Genomic DNA, 20,235 nt, shown 5'->3' with positions numbered 1-20,235 from the left:
CACTTGAGAAATATTAACAGCAGTCTTCAGGACTTGATAGGTTTTCTTATCCTGTGTATCCCTTCTCCACACCGCATATACATAAACGTCTGCTTCTTTCCCTTGCCTGCTTTTGCTCAGCCATCTGACTTTATTGTCCCCATTAAGCATGCTGTGGCCTCGTTTCCTTTTCTCCTGAACTGATTTTCTTATCTTCTGTCTTCTGCTTCCCTGTCTGAGATTGTATTCTTGAAAGATTACTGCCAGGGAGTATGGCCTAGAATAGTACTTAGTTTATCAGTTAGTGTGCTACAGGCATAATTAAATCCAGTAAAACATAAATGCAATTGTCCAAAAATTCTGTCATTCTTAAGCTTTCTATAAAATAATTGAATTGGATTCATTAATGCAGAAACTAGCGAGGAAAATTCTATGCCCATGTCAATTTGAGTGTGGGCAAGAGCAGTGTGAACATCTTTGTGTCCCCCGTCTGTGGACAGTACTTTTTCTGGGATGATACTTTTACAGTCTGTGCAACTTACTGGCATGATGGCATTGACCATGAAATTGTCAGTGTGCAGCAAAGACCAGCAGCTCCCTAAGGGACAGGGTCAGACACATCGGATGTCTTCCAGCATCAACTTTGGATTGTCATTTGCTTTTTGTCCTTTGATTGTCTCTGCAAAGAGACCACTTGTGAGGTTGTCAGATGTTCAGTAGCAACTGGAGTTGCACCTACAGTAAATTTGAAATGCTGGGGCAGGTGTATACAGTTTCCAATGCATACCAATAGTTTATGAAAGTAAGTAGAGAGCCTTGGTCATAACTTAACCAAGTTTTACTCATTTAACTTGGTCAAAATACCTTGCTTTTACCTGAAATGAATTCTACCCTTCAGGTGATACAAAAATGATTTGAAAATTTTGAAAGACAAGCTAATTTGGTATACTCTAAAGCAGTCGATTCATTAATTCTATTGTACGGACATGATACACAGTCTCTCTTTTCAGGATGTAACTTTGTTATAGGTAAAACTGATTTATTGGCAAAGCCAGGAATACAACTGTGCTCTGTTTTACAGAAAATGTCATAAATAATGTACTCTGAATTGCCCCTCAGATACAGAAGACTAAATTACAGAAAGTCATTGGGTAAAGGCATTCTACAGTGAGTTAATTAAGGCATTCAGGCATAAAGCTGATAACACAAAGAAAAAAATTAAAAGATAGGGCAGGGAGAAAATCTATGCTTTTGATTGAGATTTGAAAAGAGGGAATGAATTGATGAGACAGAAAGAAAGAGGCAATCTGTTTCAGATGACAGGTTACAGATGAGAAGTTGTTTATAGCAAGAATAGCAAGTGTGAAGGAACAGAAAGAAGCCTGACTCTAGACTGCAAAAGGAGAAACAGAAGAGGGAAGAGAATTGTGTTGAGCTAGAGAAAATCTATGGGTTTGGAAAGCAAGAACAAGAGAAGGCTTCCAGCTGGATCATGCACTGCGTGGAGAGCTGGGCTGAGCAAGACTTTAAGAATCAAAGTAGTTGTGAAGAAAAGATTAGGATAAGACTGTAAAGGAGCTCTTGCAAAAGAGATGTCATTCAAAGGTGTGCTTGTGGGGTGATGATATACAGATTTGTGCACTGGAGATTCAATTCTGTCTCGTGCTATACACATCAACAGCAAAAGGCTGCACAGCTTATCCTCTCAAATACCTTTTCACCTATGTAGGAAACAGAATAGAATATTTTCTTACTGCTTAGAAAACATCCTGGGCTGGGGAGATTGACCAGCATAGAACTTACCCATTGTGAATCCAAGGTGAAATTGTCTGTCAGTAATAACCAGGCTGTAGTTAGCTTGCAGCCATGCTGTAGGCAGAGCCCTGCTCTCCCACCGTGCTGTTCCCTCCTCACATTTCATGCTCTACCTGTAGCATGCAGTGGAACACTCCTCCACTGGTGCAGTGAAGTGACTGAGTGAGTGTCTGGATGGGTAAGATGATGCCTTTTTTTTTTACCTCTTAAAACATCACACAGGAAAGGACTAGAGTTAAGAGATGGGATACCTGGAAGAGGAAGGTAGTAGATTCAGGCTTGTTCTCCAAGGGAGTGAAAGCTCACTCCAACAGGTTAGCATGGTAGCTGCACACCACACCGAGTCATGCCTTTCAACAAGGCAGAGATTCACTGTATTTCTAGGTAATTAATATATTTACAAAGGTTGATTCCTGCAGGGCAGTAGGGGAATTAATGTCTGGAAATGTTCTATTTATATCTAGCTTTGTATTTATGAAACTTCAGCACAGAAGGCTATGATTCCTTTTAAGAAGGATGACATGATCTATATTAAAAAAATGCAAACAGAAAACTCCTGCTAGCACAGCCCATAGAGTGAAACAGATTTTCGTAGAAGTGCATTATTTGTGAATGTCAGTACTGTGTACAAAGTACAGCACTTCGAATAAGATGTTGAAATAAAGTCTAGGTATGCTACCTGTGCACATTTCCAGACAGATACAGCTGGTTAAAAAGAAATGAACTGAAACAATAAGTAGTTTAAACTTTAATGGAATAAGGGAGATGAAACAGAACCAGTCAGCCAGTTACCAATAAACAAAAGTAAACATATAAGTAGAGGTCATTTATGCCATGTTCTCTCTGTAGATCAAAACCTCTTAATTTATTATGAAATGAGGCTTTACATGAGCACAACTCCTAGTTTGATCCCAGTTTGGCTTTTTTTCCTGAAGATGTCATTTGTGGCACATTTTTGAACATTTTTTCCAACAATTATTTCAATTTTTTATTCAGAAAATGTTTATTACTGAATTTTTGGGTATGTTTTCCTGAACTGCAGTGGACATATAAAAATGAGAAGGGTCATTGTAACACAGGTTAGTTGGAATATTTTTCAGTCAGTGGTGATCTTGCTGATTCCAGTAAAGGAAGATTCACCTGTAACAGTCAGAAGAATAAAAATGTACAATTTGCACTTGTGTCCGAGAACCATTCCTACATTAGGTGCTCATGGCAACAAGGGAAGTAGAAAACCAACTTCTTTTTGCAAACTTTTCACAACTCCTAGAAGCAAAATAACAGCAAATAAAATCTCTTTGATAGTTCCTGCCACAGCCAGCAGCCTCTGCCTACCTATAAACTAGTAAATGGAGCAGGAATAGTTCTCCCAAGTGCTATTCCATTACTGGATTGTAAAAACACTCCGTTGTTCAGGTTCCCATAGCAAATATTCATGCTTTTATGGGTTCCTGTATCTGCAAGACCTGGCTGGGTATGCAGTCAGCCTTTTAAATTTATTTCATTTTCTTGGAATAAATGGTTTATAGATTGGCTGATGAATAGTTGTGGCCTCTGTCAGCCTGACACCTTGTTAAGCTAGTGGCTAACAAACAGATCTGGAAAGCTACCACCCTGCACGTTTTGAGCCTTTTAGTAAAACTGGCTATCATGATGGCTCACTGATTATCATATTCATAGGAAGATATTACAACAATATTGACCATCTTCAAAAGACTCAATTTATTTAAAAAAATTGACACTGTCTTAGGAAAAGAAAGTTTCATTCGATACTTCCAGACAATATCGTTATACTTTAAGGATGTTTTCTGACATAGACAAATACTCTTAAAAAGAATGAGTCTTTAATTTTTTTAGAAATGTTTTTTAAATGTCTAATATTATTTTTGTTGAATGAAGATAATTGCTTTAGGAAGAAAGAAATTTACTTCAACAGAGGTAGTTTTTCCTCCATAATGAGGTTTTCTTGTTCATCAGAATTCTGATCCGTGAGGTCAGTGGAAGTCTTTGCATTGAAATTGTGCACGAGCTTTAAGTTAGGCAGTAGTCAACTAGCATTTATGTATGTAGACCACTTAAAAGAGTTATGTGGGATGGAAACCAGAATGTGGATGTGAAAAACAAAGACTATTAGAGTTTGGGTAGAGGCTAGAAACTGAGTATTGCTTAGCGGTGAACATGCTGTGAGAGTTTAACACATAAGAGCTCGCTCTCAGGCACAGAATTAAACTGCTCACTGGTTATATGCTGCACTTGAAACGACCATTAAAACAAACATTAGAATGGGAAAAATTTGCTCTGTAACTAGGTGATAGTGTGAGGCTGCTTCTGTGCAGCAGAAGAAAAGAAAAGCTAGGCTTGCATTTTAATAACTATTTGAAGATTTGCTTTAAATGGATAAAGTTTCCTGCTAAGCAGCTCACGTTATTTTTCTTTTCTTCCTAGTTCGCCTGACAGATTAATTTGGAGCCAAAAAAACCCTGAAGGTACAAGAAAGAAACCTGAAGAATTGCAGCTCTGGCTGGCAGGGTCAATTATGAAGTTTTGATCTGAATATTTGAGAAAGTTCTGTGAAAAAAGGATCTGGATCTGAGGAGGCGTGTGTGATAAGCCCATCATGTCTGTGTGCTGCAATAGATTGCTTCCCTCCATGGGACCAGGCATTCAAGTTGCACAGATACACGAGGACTTCCAGGAAACCCCTCTAACCTGCACTCTCTTAGGGAAGCAACACATACTCGGGCAAGGTACCGTATTAATAGTGCCAGTGGCATCAGCCATCCTGTGGGAGACTGAGAGTGCTGCAGGAGATAAAAAAGCCTGTGCCTCTGAAGGCACAGTCCAGCCCAGACTGTTCATGCATACAGCGTTGCATCATGTATGCCTCTGGGATAAGAAAACATAGAGCCATGGGAACTGTACTGTCCTTGGGGACCCCAGGAATTAAGTTAAATCAACAAGAATTAAGTAGGAGGCAAAAGCTGCTGCAGTACTTCTTCATCTAACCTTTCAATGAGGCTTACCCTGTGTAAGTGCAGTTTTGTGGCACCTATTTACAGAAGCAAGACTGTGTTTGCTGACTCTCCTCTACCTTCCTCTCTTGGACAGGCTTAGTGCTTCCATAGCGCTAGCCTGGTGCAGCAGCTGTTGTATCTTCTCCTTTCCTTTTTGCAAAGAGGAAAAATTTTGCGTGTGCTCTCCATGTGCATGATTGGGTGGCTGGCTGCAAAGGAAAAGGACACCAAATGTCTGCATGGTAAAAAACAATAATTCTTCACTTCTTTTGTTTTCCATCTGCCTGAGGTGAGTCTTCTTACTTAATGCTGGCAGGGGTAATGCAATGTCTCCCTTCTTTGCATGGGGAGGTACCACACTTGGCCCATGCTGGATTGCTGCTGGTCATTCAGGTAGCACAGGTATCATTCTGTGTTATGCTGGACTGTCTTGCAAATATGCAGATCTGCTCTGGGCTGCTTCTGTTATGTGTAGTATTACCTTATTTCGCAGCAGTTTCATATTAATTAGGGGAGAGTTCTCAGGAAAAGGAGGGACATGTCAAAGATACAGTGGTTCCCACAATAGGTAAAGCACTGCACTGAATGCTCATTAATAAGACACAGCTTGCAAAGTCATAACGATAACAGAAACAGCAGTGACAATGTCCTGGGTCAGTGCTTTGTGTGCATATATGTTTCAAATGCATGCAAGGAATCCTATTAGAGCTTTAAAATAATTGTAAAGGCTTTGCCTCAGCAAGTTTTTGTGCTCATTTAAACCCCTGGTTTATCATTATGAAGTGTATTAACTTTCCCATGTTTAATGCTTATTTCTGTCCTGAGAGAAATAAACAAATAATACTTTGCAAATGGGTTTCTTGGGAAAGGAGGCTAAGTGGCAGCAGGGTATCGTTTGCACTTGGAGCTGATTGCTTTAAAAAGCTGTTCTAGAGTTCAAAAGGTGAAAAAACAGACTTGGTGAACATGTGCATTTTACTTACATTTTCCTTTTTGTTTGGAATGGATTTACAGAGCAGTCTTTTGACAGGCATGAGGCAGTGCCAGTTATTCAAGTCTTGTATGAAAGAAGAGAAAGCAGTAAAGTCGTATTTGCACAGTATTTCTGTGAGACTGCTAGCCTCAAGTGTAGGATGCTCCCTGCTGCTGCTACTATATATACCTCATGGAAGACTGGTTTAAAGTGTAATGAAACCATAGTGTGAAAAGATGTGTTCGTTTTCCGCAAGCGTTTAGAAACAAATAAGCATCTTTATGAAACAATAACATCTCCTGTGCCAAAACATGGGCATGCAGCTGCCCGCAGAAAAGGTTTGTGTAAAGCCATTTAGAAATGCATATTACAGGAGTGAATGGAGTTCAGAGAGTGTGGTTTGAACGGAAAGGTACGTGAAAGTAACGGAAGAAGAAAGTGGAAAGAGTGGGTGAAAGAGGCAGAGAACAGTCCTTGGGACTGTAATCCTGAACAAGCACATCGTGCTGTGGGACCTTGGAGCAGTGAGCAGATGCTGTCTGTCGCTGTGCAGTGGTGTATTCTGGAAACAGAACTTTATAAATAAGCAGGAATGCACTGGGGGTGTTTTGTTCCATCTTCAATTTATTTTCCTGAAAGAAGTAATGTCTAATATGGAAATGCTTTTTATTTTCAACAAACAGTGTGATTCAGAAATAATTTCATTCTTCCCTTGCATACTTTTACTGCCACTGGGTACAGTTGGTATTCTGACTTCATTTCTCCTAATCACCTACTGCCAATTGCAATTCTTTTTGGAAAAGCAAGTACTGATTTTTTTAATGTGGGAAAATTCAGTTGAGGGCTTAGATGAAGACCATCACATTTTGTGTGATCTAATCTGCTTTTCAAATGGAAAAGACTAGTATGATAATTTGACAGTGTTTTAATACTGAAATTAACTGAATATGCAAATGTTTGAGAGTAAGTGCTCAGTCAAACCACTTCTTAATATCTTGGTGCTTATTTCTTGGGTTTTAAATAAAAGTAGCTTGGCTTTTCTGATAGCTCAATACTTGCATCATCCCTTGGCTTAATAAGCACATCTTCTGTGACAGTATCACAGTACAACTTATTTATAAATCTGTCCTTATAACATCCATGGAATTTGCTTGTTACAAAAATGTGTTGTGGCAGTGGGTGAAGGAAAGGTTATAAAAAAAAATATTGTAGCTAGGGATCTGAATCACTGTAGGGCTTTATACTAAAATTGCCTTGCAGGAGGTACAGCAATTCTGCACAAAGACTGCAATTTATAAATGGAAACTTTTACTCTACAGCACTTTCTCCATGCATGATTAGGCTTCTTAAAAAAAAAAAAAAGAAAAAAGAAAAAGGCAGCCATGGTGCAATGCTAACACTTATGAGTGATCCATGATTGATGATCCCCTAAAGGCAGTGAGAGAGAAAATTACCTCCTTCCCTCATTTAAGGACATTATTAGAAGACTCAATGAGTTCAAAGCTCAGGAAATTATGTTAAGAGGACTGAATCAGACTTTAAAAAAAATTAGGATAAATTATTTTCTCAGCAGTTCAAGGGTAAGATTTCTTTTAATGCACTGTAAAAGAAGAAGGATATTTGACACACTCTTACATGGTACTGTTAAAAAATATCTGTCACATCATTTGTGATTTACTCACACAAGTACTGTTCTCTGTGTACTAAATCAACTGCAATATGCAACCAAAGCAAATTAATACTACATTTTAAATGCTATGTATGTCCGAGTATTTCAGTGTGAGAAGTAAAGGTATCCTTCTCTCAGTTATGAAGGTGACATGCCGGGAAAGGACAGGATGTGTTAACACCATTCAAACATCAGTGTATTCTCCTGCAGGGTTTGAGAGCAAGACTGAGCCAGTGTCAGCTAGCAATGTACCATTCTACTGCTAGGGAGAGGGAAAATTGGAATGGTACCAAACAGATCTAAGGATGCTTCTATTCTTTTTTTTTTTTTTTTTTTTTTTATCCTCTGTAAATAACTTTCTTGTGGCATTGCTCTAGCATCCGTCAGGAACTGGTGAGAGGTGCAGACATGGAGTTGGGTCTGTCTTGTAAACACTACTGGCGCATCCATGGCAGCTCCTTTTACTAGTTTCAGAAGGAAACAAGACTCGCACAGTGTCCCTCTCTGTATCTGTCTGATCTGTGCCTGATGAATTTAGCAGTTGTTTGAATGATTCAAAATTTGGAAGAGGTCGTTGTCTCAAAGGTATTATGTTGAGCACAATTTCCAGGGGCAGAGGCATCTTCAGCTGCCTTGCAAAGGGAGTGCCCACTGTAGCATGAGCTCTACCCTTACGAGGCACGCAGGAGTCTGTACGTTACAAGCACTCCAAGTGGGAAGAGCATCAGCTGGAGCTGACGCTGTGAGGTGCCAGCGAATCCAGCCACAAGAGACAGCCTTAGGAAACCAGGTTTCATTGCTCTTGTTACTTTAGAATTTTGTAAGATGCAACTATCCTCACCTGAGCTGAACAAAACACAAGTTGCTGATTCCAAAGGTGTCACATTTTATCATGTCTTTAAAATAGGGGGACATTTAACTACCTACAAAATACACTTTGTTTCAACTTCTAACCAAAATCCCCTATGGGAGCAGTCTCCAAGTATGACACTAAATATCCTTAACTTGTGTCAACATTCATGGATGTTAAGCTTAAGAAAACATACATGTTGAAAACATAAATACCTTTTTAGTTAGAGTTGATCACAGTGGGATTGAAACATGTCTCTGCCCTATCACATGTCTTAGTGTGAGTTTTTAGGTGTCTTTTTATGTGATGGGAACAATTTTGAGATTTTTGTATTCAAGTAGGAGAGGAAAAATATTTCTCACCTACCTCCAGACAGGAAAGTAAATTGGCAATTTTCTCATTGTAGAACCTTTACTTGATGTAATGAAGAAATAAACCCGTAAGATTCCACATTATCAACTGCCATTTAGTAAAAATAAGCACTAATAGTACATTAATGAGCTAGTAAGTCTGTGCCATTTTTGAGGGGCTGCAAGCAACATTTGAGTGGCAAGAGGAATAAGAGAATAACATTATCTTTTTGTTGGCTTCTGAGCAACTTACACCTGTCTGCTTAATTGGCTTAACATCTCCCCTTCGAGGGCTTGAGATTACTTCACCAACTCAGACAAATTATCTGCATTTTAATAGTCACTTAAGCTTTAAGAATGACATGTGAATTGATTCTCTATAGTCTTGGTCAAGACTAATGCTTTCCTAATACCACGTCTTCACAGCATCATAAATATGAATTTCAATAATTTCCTTGAAGCTACCAGGCAGAGTTGAACATTTGCACTTTCGCTTTACTATATGGAAACAGATTATTTTTTTCTGTGTACAAAAAGTGTCCACTCTTTCAGACTGACAACATTATTATATTTCTAGCTAGAAAAGCAACAGATCAAGAAGAATAGCAGTAATGTATCCATCTTAAAATTGCTCTCTTAATATGTTGCATCAATTGCTCTCATAAAATAGCAGTTACCTCATAGCTACCTACCATCACAGGACAGAGACTCCCCTTCGCTGGAAGTGCAGCAGACAGGAAAATGGCAGTGGCTATGTCTAAATTAACTGAGCCAGAGGCACTTCTCAACTCCTGTGTATAAAGCTGCTAGACATTTTGTGACTTGTCTGGGAGAGAACCAAATGCACGCCATTTCCTGTCCACCTATAGATTTGTTGTTTATTTGGGAAGGAAACAGGTGTGTAGGTGTGAAGGGAGTTGCATTTGCTCCCTAAATGAAGCCTGCTGTCGGGACAATCAGGAGCATGTCTTTGGTGCACAATTTAGATTTAGCCAGTATGTACAGACCTTCACATAGCTGATGTATCAATAAAAACATGTTTCCACATGAGCAGACTCACTGAAATTTTGGCTTAAAAAGCTCAACACAAACCACTAAAATGCTGGCTTCATCATAATTAAAAACTAATCAGGCCCATCACTGCTGAAACATCAGCTTCTCGTGTTTGTATACAGAGTACGTCATTAATTTATTTAAATGTCAGCAACAGATTTCATCAAGGTTCCCTACACTTCTTCCTGAATCCCTATGCAGGATGGGAAAAGAAGTTGTCACTGCCAGCCATCTCAGCTGGTTCAGCACAGCATACTTCAGACAAGATCTTGGATACATCCTTTAAAATCTGTGAGGCTAGAGTGTTGCAGACTATTCTCTATGATGGTGGCTTAGCACTTTTATGCTTGTTCAGAACACTTACAGCTTTTTTTCCCCACAGTGACATAAAAAGCATCCTGTAAAGGCCAGAATTAGCACCAGATGTGTATGCATGTGGCTGGGAGAGAAAAAGGATAATTGCATACACTTCTAAAGTAAAAAAGCATTTTTCTTCCAAGACCGAACATACTCAAGTCAGCACGTCACTCTCATTTGCTTAGCTTTGCTGCCCACTGGGACTGAGAATAGCATCCTCTTCTGTTCTGCCACAGCTTACTTTTCTTGGTTCCTAGAGGATCTGTGATTTCATGAAAGCCTGATTGTTGTTTTGTTCCAAGAAGTTTTTTGACACAAACTACATGTTAAATTAGATAAAAGGTGCAGAGAGTACAATTAGCATGAAGAGAAAAAAAGTCCCTGAATGCATCAGATCCTTAAAAATGTAGGAAATGGAGTGTATTAACATTATCTTTTGCATAATGAGATGTGCTTGATGTGATCGGTTAATGCATTAGCCTTTCACCCTAGAAACCTGTGTTCAAAACCAGAATCACACAGAAATGAATTTGGTAGCTTCATACAATTTTCCACCTTACAAAAGTCACAGCACAGTCTAATCTGCCTAGATGCTAAAGAGCAGGCAACTGAAACAGCATGGAACACAGCCAGCTGTCTTCTGGGCACCTACAGGGCAGTCAGGTCCCATTAGTCCATTTCTTTCCTGTTGAGTAAGGTTGTTGCTGCAAGGTTTTTTCTTTGTTCAGCTGACATCCATGATGCCAGTATATACTGGTTGTAAATTTGACCCTATGGTTTTGCAATATGAAAGTAATAGTCTGTTACTTAGATTTCATTTAATTATGACACAAAGAAAAATTGTATTAGCTAATTATTTTGATTACATGCTCTGAAAGCGAGAGAGAGATAGAGAGGCACCTGCCTCGCTGGCGAAAAATAAATAAGCTGTGAAAAGATGAGCCTTATTAGGATTGCTGGTTTTCATCACTGTGCTCTATTACATTATATCAAAATCAAATTGCATCAGGCTAGCAGAGCACCAGCTGACATGCACATTCAATCAGAGCCTTCCAAAGCATACTTCCATTTTATTGCATGCATTGTAGGCAGTACTTAAATATTAACCGAGTACAAATTCCACTTAGAAGCATTTTAAATATAACCCTTGACGCATTCTTTTTCAGACTTTTGACAGCAGAATAAGCCTAAGGCTTTGGGTGAGGAGGGGAGACAGCTACCCAAGGTGCTCAATTTCTCAACTACACTGAACAAATAAGAATCAGCAAGAATTCAGTGCAAAATCCTTAGTGCTCAGGACATTAGAACACATACAGCTTGGGAGAATTAAATGTAAGCAGCCAATTCAGAATCAGACCTTCAGACACAGGTATGATTTTTTCAAATCACAGATACTTTGATTTGCATGGTAGCAGTGCACATTTACGTGTTTGTAAGCTAAGGATGAACAGTTCTCCTTTTCATTTATAAACTCTCTGAAAAGACATCTGCATACTTGTGCAATTGTACAAGTTGTAAGAGGTTTTTTCTCCTATTCCTGACTTTGATATTGGCCAGCCTGACTGTCAGAGCAGTGCAGATCTTGGAACTGTTGCAAACAGGAGCCACAGCACTGTGAGCTTGTATTTCTTTCACTGAATATCTCTTGGGTTTTGTTTTGCTCTTAGCTGCTGAAAGGCGCTGTGTTCCCCCAAAGAGGGCTACAATGAATGTCTCCCACATAGTCCAGACTCCCACCATGCCCATCTACGGGCTGACTCGTAGGTTTGATACAGTCTTTGTTCCAAAATCACTACTCTGTCAGGGCTATGATTCAGAAGAAAACAAACCAAAACAAAACAAACAGAAAAAAACCAGAAAAAAAGCCCTGTGAGATTTTTTTAATTTAATTACATTTAATTAAGAAACATCTTTGCCTGAAATGAAGCATCCTATTAACACTGTGGCAGTGTGGAACTGTTTGGTGCCCATGTGTAGGCTTCTGCACATGCACACTAGCCTCCCAGTCTGAGCAAGGAAGTGATCTGTACCTGTCTCAGTTCTGCTCTCAGCTAGGAAAGCTACCAAACATCCCGTGTTTCTGTTCTATTCAGTGTGCTTGTGGCACTCTGGCATCCATTTGTTCATCACAAAACAGAGATCCATACTCATCCCTTCCATGTTGTAGCGGTGGACCATTCCTGTAATGCCAGGCTCCCTCTTGCTAGCTGCCTCTGGCAGTCTTGGCAGCTCAGTGGCACAGCTATAACAGGAGGTGAAAGGTGCTCCCCAAATCTTATACGATGCAGGCATTTCCCGTGGAGTTGGAGGAAATATGGTTGAGATCTTGGCACTGAAAGAGGGCTACACACCAGAGCTCTCATTTCCTGAGCAAGTTCAAGGACTAGCAAGCAATTATGTAGACAACAGCTCCCACTGTCACCCTGAGACAAGTGAGTTTAGTGAAGCATTTAACCTAAGAAGAGGGATAAAGTACTTAAAGATGGAGCCCTAAGGCAGACATCTGACCTAGAGAGCAAGAGTTCAAATATGCACCCTTCTGACGCCTAACATTTTTCTCCTCAGCGTGCTGCAGTCATGTTCCCGGTTTTAGTAGTACCTATAGTATCTTTCTGTGTCTCACCTTCAGCTTTAAGACGTCTCTCCCATACAAAAGCTACAAAGCTTTGTCTCATCTACAAGTGGCTCAAGTAATCCCTATAAACTATTATCCACCTCTTGCAACAACATCATGCAAGGATAAAGCTGTAACCCCCCAGTCAGCTTTTTATAGCTCTTTCAGCAAGTTCATTATTCTCATCACACCTCTGTGTGGGAAGCTGAGGTGCAGCAGTGTGGCATGTCATTCAGCTATGACATGTTCTCTGGATTGCCTTCCAAACCACTCTTTTTTGTCTTGAACTGTAAAAAAGCGGTGTTGGAGTTGCCTCTTAAAGTGATGATGATGCTGCATTCAAAGAATAATGGTTAGTTCATGTCAGTCTAGTGCTGGACACTGCTAGAAAAAAAACCCCACTCTTTCTCTAACATCAGTTTATTCTGAGGCACCTGAACATCTGTAATAGAGAAACATTCTCCCATGAAACATTTTCCTATGAATCTTGGCATTTTGCTACTTTACACTTCAATTATTCTTGACTAAGAAATGCAACAGGAGGATTCCAGAGACCACCCAGTGGAATAAACAGCCTTTGTAAATGCAAAGACTATAAATAAGCAAGCTGATAAGAGCTGGGTACATGTCAATTTAAATGGCATTCAGCATGTGAACTTTTAATTGAGATGAAGCGTTGTGGCACAATGTATTCCATTTATTACTTTCCATTAACTTTCATGTGACCTATTTCTCTACCTCTTGACAGGTTCATCTTTCTGAGAACTTCACAGACAAACTGATATTTTCCTTTCTGTCTGCTCAGCTGTGATCTCAGTTTGAAACATCACTTAGCATTCACCACTAACTAAAAGAAATAATGCCAAAGGCATTAAACATTGCTCCTCTTATTTAATTTTCCTTCTGTTTCTTAACCCTACTTATCTTAAAGTCTGGAAAAAGTATTTGGTGATCAATCTTCACGGTTTACTTTTTGGCCAATTAAAATTAAAGAGATGTCTTGCAGTTACTAATTGGTGAAAGAATAGGAAGCAAGAAATACTAGAAACTATTGTTAACCTTAGTCCTTAAAAAGAATGTGGGCATACATTTTAAAAGTTATTAGCAATTACAGATCATAGTCACCAACTTTCAGATTGAAAGTAATATTTTTATCCACACAATTTCTATCTTGTTTACTTGATTCCTACTTATAAAGGCAGCAAGAATGTAATTTCAATGGGTTTGCCTCTAATACAGATTTCTGGTAATTCTTACTATGTCCTTGCTGAATTTCATCTTCCTGAAGTGAGTGGGGATTCAGCTAAATAGTGGCTGCTCTGGACCTTCATTTTTTTTGTACAAAGCAGTTTCAAGTCCTGCTTAAAAATCTAGTGGTATAATATGCTCATAACAGAGGTTTATGAGCATGTTCGTTCTTGGGGCCACTGCTGTCCAGGTCAAACGAGTGGAGACCACTAGACTCCAATGCAGGCCAACCAGACAGTAAGGATCTATATATCTGTGAGGAAAGGGAGAAAACCAAGGTCTTTCCTTTCTAAGCCACGTACAACTGGTGGATAAACCACCTTGTTAGGCAAAACTCTAGAGTTTTTATTTCTCTAGTGTTGCAAGCCACACAGCTACAGCCGTACTGTAACTAACAGTGATTTATTTATCAAAATCAAGATAGGTTTTTGTATTTCCTATGGAAAAGACACCAATATGGTTCACTCATTTACCATCCAGTTTATGTTTCATCACTAGCAATGGTGGTAGATTAAGTTTTTAATTAATTTATTGAATCTGAATAGAGCCACAAGTCCAATATTGAAAGTCTTTATGAACAGTGTCATTTTAAGAGCTGATTTTGAATAAGTGGGGACTAAATATTTTTAGGATGTTCATACTAGTTTACAGCAGTTACAGGGTAGGTTACATTCATGCTTGAATGTGTTTCCTATATGAAATAAGTCTCTTAATAAAAATTGGCGCTAGAGTATTCTTAAACTACTGGGAAAAGTGTTTTGATATGTGCAAAATGAAAATGGTCATTTATGTAGTAGAAATAGAATACCTATTTGCTGCTGAGGTTGGTACCTGGAACATGTAAATGCAGATTTAGCTAAGCAGAAAAATAATTTCTAGTGTATGATTGATTAGGAAAGTTATCTGAGTATGCTGAACTTATTTAACTACTTTTATAGTTTGATAAAAACATTTGTTTAGTTTCATTTAGTAAAACTTATTTAAATCTCCAGTGTCCCATCCAGAAAATGGCACAGATACTTTATGTAGCATCCCTTCCACACAAACCTAAGGTTATTGTAAATTGTTATCCTCATGCTTATTAAGAGACAAGCTGGCTATTTACCTTTGGTCAGAGAGTTCCCAAGAGCTAACATGAGGATTAAAACTGGTATGTCAAATACCAAAGAGTGAATTCCAAGCCTCCAACATCCTCTGCATGAAAGATTATCTGCATCCTCTATAAGCTTTTAATCTGCAGCCCAGGAAGTCATCAGTTTAAATTCCCATATTGAAATAAACCAAAAAATACTGACATTGTCTTGCTATCTGATTTTTTTTTACTTAGCCTTTGTCTCCTGAAAATCTCTTCTTCTTTCCCCAATCACATAGTATAGCAGCTCTTGATTTCCTTACTCCAAAGTCTTTGCTTGGTTTTGCTGCAAGATAACTTCACTCTGAGTTGTAAAAGGAATAGAGCTGAATGTTGCCATTTTGATTTACTGAGAAAAGGGTTAGACCCTAGCGGTTAGTTTCTGCCTCCACAGCAGAGCATGTGGTGTAGGTAAGATCTTCCCAGAGGTACAAACAGAGGTGGTTAAAAGTGCTGCAGGAGTGCAGCAGCCATTGCATGCCCAAAGCATGTTTTTTCCAAGAAGTACATGTTTCTTGTCCCTAAGTTGATACGTGCTCTGCAGCCAGGAGCAAATGGAAGCATGACTTGCTGTATGGTCAAGGCTGAGAGACTGATATTAAGAATTCTGTGTGAAGGAGCAGATAGTCCGTGAAAATACCAAAATACTCACTTTTCAGGAAAAAATGGATTCAAGTTTCATGATTTCAGTTGGATATTTTTGCTCCTCTGAGGCATGTAACCCCTCCCTTGAGAAGGGAACACCCACCACATCCTATTCTATCATACCTAGGTCTAAATGTTACTTGGAAAATGAAAGCAGGGACTGTGGTCTGTGCTTCGGGGCTGCTTGCTTGTCAGACGCAGTAATACATGAGGTAGATAATTGAGATGATGGCTAATTGAGATGGTGGCGGAAGCACTGCTGAAGAAGACTGCGTTATACCAGATATTTTTTTTTGGACAGGTTTCTGTCTGGAGACCTTACTAAATGCCACCAACCTCAGACTTGAAAGCAGTGGCTACTGCTTTATCAAGGTTGTTGCTTGATCCTTTATAAACAGCAAAAAGGTCACAGCCTTTTCTTCTAATGTAAACATCTTAGTAGGCATTTATGTATTTTTTTGTTCCTCAGTTTGTTATTTAATAATAACTTGTAACTACTAGGCAATCAAAACTGAAGTGGAATTGTGGAGACATGGTGAATATGGAACCCCAAATGTTACTTGATAGTATATATACATTGCATCATCGCATGCATTGATAGGTGTTACACGTAAACCATTTCCTTCTGTTGGGCTCATGTTCTAGGCAGCTTAGGATATAACTTCTCAGACAATTTAAATTCCTAATTAAATGTGCTCATTATTTCAGTTTATTTACCTATACTTCAATAAACATCTGCCTAAATTGTGAAGTGTGAGAGAAGTTAAAGTTTACTGCTAATTAATTTTTAAGACAAGAGAACTACCTAACGTAGTCTTAAGTAAGGCTTATAGTAGAGCAATGACACTCTGATTAAGTAACTAGTGAGTTCCCATTTGCCACCGTTAGCATATTTGTAATTAACAAACAAAATTTCATCTCCCACCTTCTCCAATTGACTTACAGGGTTGTATACTCCTGACTTGAAAACATCTTTGAAAATCAGGTCTTCTTCAGAAGAGTCCTACAAATCCTTGTATTTTGTCACTACCTCTCACACATTTCCCACTTCAGTTACCATCTGTAGCTATCACACCATGTCAACAATGCGCTCTTTCTCACCAGGTGTGAAAAGCATTACTATTCATGTTCTTTATTTTCTTAATTACATCTTGCACTTCTACTTACTCTGCCTCAGGTATCTTAAGTATTAATCACTTCACAGTCACTTGTGCTAACCTGAATTTGGCTATCCACTTACCTCCCTATCATCAACAAACCAAAATGAGCTGATTACACATTTGAAAGCAGACTAGCATGCTGTTTTTTCACTATGATACAGGGGTTTTTTTGAATGTACAAAGCAGTCTCAATCTTCCATTCATTTCCTCTCCTCAGACATTTTTCACTGTATTAACTTGTCCAGTAGGCATGCAATCAACAATATTCTTTGTAAAATTACTTGCAGTCTCTCTGGAACGGCTGTTATTAACCCTCTCCAGGCTCATTTTATTTTGTTAAACTTGTTTCACATTTTCTTCTCTTGGAAACAGCAGTAATTCCCTCGATTATTCATTGAAATATTGCTAGGAAGCCTTCAGTTTATACTCTTGTACCGTAACACATGGATTCTAAATGGGTTAAGTTTAGGAAACAGCAGAAAGAGACTTCTTCCTGAGCTACTTAAGCTGTTGCAATTTGCTGACAGCATTGGAAGTAGGAAGAGATGACGGGATGACTCATTTTATTATGCTGGGTACTGAATGATGCAGCACTGGAGAGATGAGATCTGCTTATTAAACTGAATTGGCTGGAGTCTGCTTTTCGGGGTAGAGTGTTGGTTTATCTTCACTGCCCCCAGGAGGTTTGAAAGTCTTCATAGCAGACAGTATGTTTACCTGCCAGTTCTCACACAAACATACACTTATTATTATGTTAACATTAGCAAACAGTGCTCTAGGCACTGCTATGGTCTATCATTCCTGTTTTTTTGCCTACTTTTATTTGCCACTCAGCTTTTTAACTGGATATATTTTATCAGCTTTCTGGAAACCTGTGTTTAACAGTATATTGCAATATTCCTTCTAGGTCAAGAAGATAGCTTTGCACACTTTAGATGTGTATTGGGGGGTAGCAATGAGAATGAGCAGAAGTCTACAACACATGACCTTCAAAGAAAGACCGAGTGAATTGGTATTACTGAGAGTAAAAAGCAGAAGACTGAACAGAGCTAAATTAACAGTCTTCAAGTACATAAAAGGCTGCTTCAGAAAGAAAAAGAATGATCTGTTCTCTCTGTCCATGCTAAATCGGTAAAGAAATATTGAGCTAAAGCTGCAGCAAGAAGATTTGCTCTAAGTCCTAATGTGACATTGGCATACACAGGAAGATAATTATCACCTGCTCTGTAATGGCTCAGCCATTCTAGCCAGGTTCTTCAGGGTTTGCAGGCTGGTTCTGTGGAATATATTACTATAGCAGTTCTTTTTTGTTATTTCAATTTTAAAAGCTCTTTGACCTTTTAATTAAATTGTGGCCCTGTTTTATTAGGTGTCCTGTAAGCACAAAAGCAGTCCCTGCCCTGAAGTGACAGTTGAGAGAGTATTAAAAACCATTATCATTGATTTTTTGTTTTGTAGTAACAATTAAAAATGCCAGGCATGGCTTCAACTCCTCTGTGTAAGACAGAATGTATATATCTGACCATCACAGCTAGCCAAGGGCATTACAGCTAAAAGGTTTTCTGTTCTGCAGTGGTATAGAACAAGGTCTCTTCCGGTTCTTAGGCCACCATTGCTCATGATGTGGAGTAATGTAGCTGCAATAATTGGTGATCCTATTTTAGGCTTTGTCTTCCATAAAGCTTTTAATTAATTAATTTTTAATTTTTCCTTTGGACAGCCCTGTGAAAAATCTATTGGTTACAACATATCTATGCAACGAGAATAAGTCTCCATTCTGTTGCCACTCAGAATGGAAAAGATGCAAATTTTAAAACTACACAAAGCCACTCATAATTTAAGTAGCTTCTTAAGATGCTTCTTACCATTTCTTGACATCTGTTTGGTTATATTTCAGCTAAGTGTTGAAGACCCACAGCGAAAATTATTCATCTTTGTTTAAAGGGAGACAATTTAATCAGAATAAGTCTTTTATTTTTGTAAATAAGGAATTTTACTGTATAGAGGATTGAATGAGAAGATTATCAAGTGCTTTGGCTAAGAAGTTGAATGCAGAGTAGTAATAAGTCATCATTGCTGAGATATTAAAAAAAAGGTGTCATCATCATGCTTTCCACTTATACAGCATCTCTTGTTTAAGTCTTGAAGTGCTGAAAAAAGTATTCAAGAAGTCCTGCAAGAGAGATGAGTATTAAGAATCTCCCATAATACAGAGACAACAAATATACTCTTAGCCTTGACAAGAACTTGTAAAGACACACAGAAGTTCTTACTTATGTTCTGGTCAGTGAGGAACACAAGATCTACTAAAAACATTCTCATTTATATTATTGAACACCCATTGTTCTGATTTTTCTTTCAGAAAGTTGGTTGCTCTTCTACTAATGTATGAAACTCTAAATGAAACATTAACACTTTTTCTAATGTAACTTGATGGAGAGGATTTGTGAGTGACTGAATTACAGCAATGATATGCAATGGCTGCACTTCAGAAATGTTTAATCTTTCAGGGACATAACTGGTTCTACTGTAATTTCTTGTCTAAGTGTAGGGAAATAGATGACATTTTTTCCGAAGTCAAAGATATTTGTTAGGTTAACACCATAAAACTGTATTTACCACGAGGAGGAGAGCTAGTTCCATAAAGTTTGATACTAGAAAAGATTAAAAAAATACTTTAGACTGTGGAATAAAATTTCTTCCCCTCTGCAGGTTGTTATTATCTAAGACACTCCTAAATGACTCATGCTCCAGAATAATCAGTGTCTGGAGGTAAGTTTTAAGGCTCCTTTTGCAAGATGTGGATGCTTTTAAATTCTACAGACCTTGAAATACATGGGTTATTCTTACAATACATATGCTATATGCAAAAGATTGAGTGAGGAAATAACAGGCTTCCTTGCTTCATTTATTCTGAGAAGGCAACTCATTTCAGCTGTAAATCTGTTCTTGTATGACTGATGTTTAAATTGACTAGTGCTAAAAGAGAAATATATGTCATCTACTCCTGATATTAACTCAGTTTGATTTTAGAATTAGGTCAATGCTTGATTTTTTTTGATTGTTAACTGGAACAAACAAGTACTTAATGAGCAAAAGAATGAAAAAAAATCTGTTTCTAGATGTAAATTTTGTGCTTGTTTGACTGTAGTTTCTAAGGAAGTGCTGACGCTAGTCTGAAGGTTTTTATTTCATCCTAGCATTTATAAGCTGTCCATATTAATATAGAGGATTTTGTCATGGGGCTGCACGACAGGACATAAACTGTATTTATTCCATTTACAGGTAACACAGCACTAAAAGGGACCAAAGAGAGATCAGAGAGAAAATGAGAATCTGGAAAGATCATGACAAAACACAAGAGTGACTTGCAAAA

The 20,235-nt window shown here is 38.4% G+C and overlaps 1 protein-coding gene across 2 annotated transcripts in view; it reads left to right on the top strand.

The window, feature by feature from the left end:
* Positions 1-20,235, top strand: part of LOC308061563 (uncharacterized protein) — a 161,123-nt gene that overhangs the window by 34,635 nt on the left and 106,253 nt on the right. Inside the window, exon 1 of one of the 2 annotated variants that reach the window (XM_080381729.1) lies at positions 1-5,097. This exon is cut by the window's left edge and continues 34,635 nt beyond it. In XM_080381729.1, coding sequence (XP_080237855.1) covers positions 5,048-5,097 — 50 coding nt within the window. In that variant the 5' untranslated portion in view covers positions 1-5,047. The other variant, XM_080381730.1, reaches the window with a different exon arrangement.

The sequence above is a fragment of the Falco punctatus genome (assembly GCF_963210335.1).
Source record: "Falco punctatus genome assembly, chromosome: 3".
Taxonomy (NCBI): domain Eukaryota; kingdom Metazoa; phylum Chordata; class Aves; order Falconiformes; family Falconidae; genus Falco; species Falco punctatus.
Note: the sequence above shows the minus strand (reverse complement) of the source record. Positions and strands in the feature narration are given on the sequence as shown.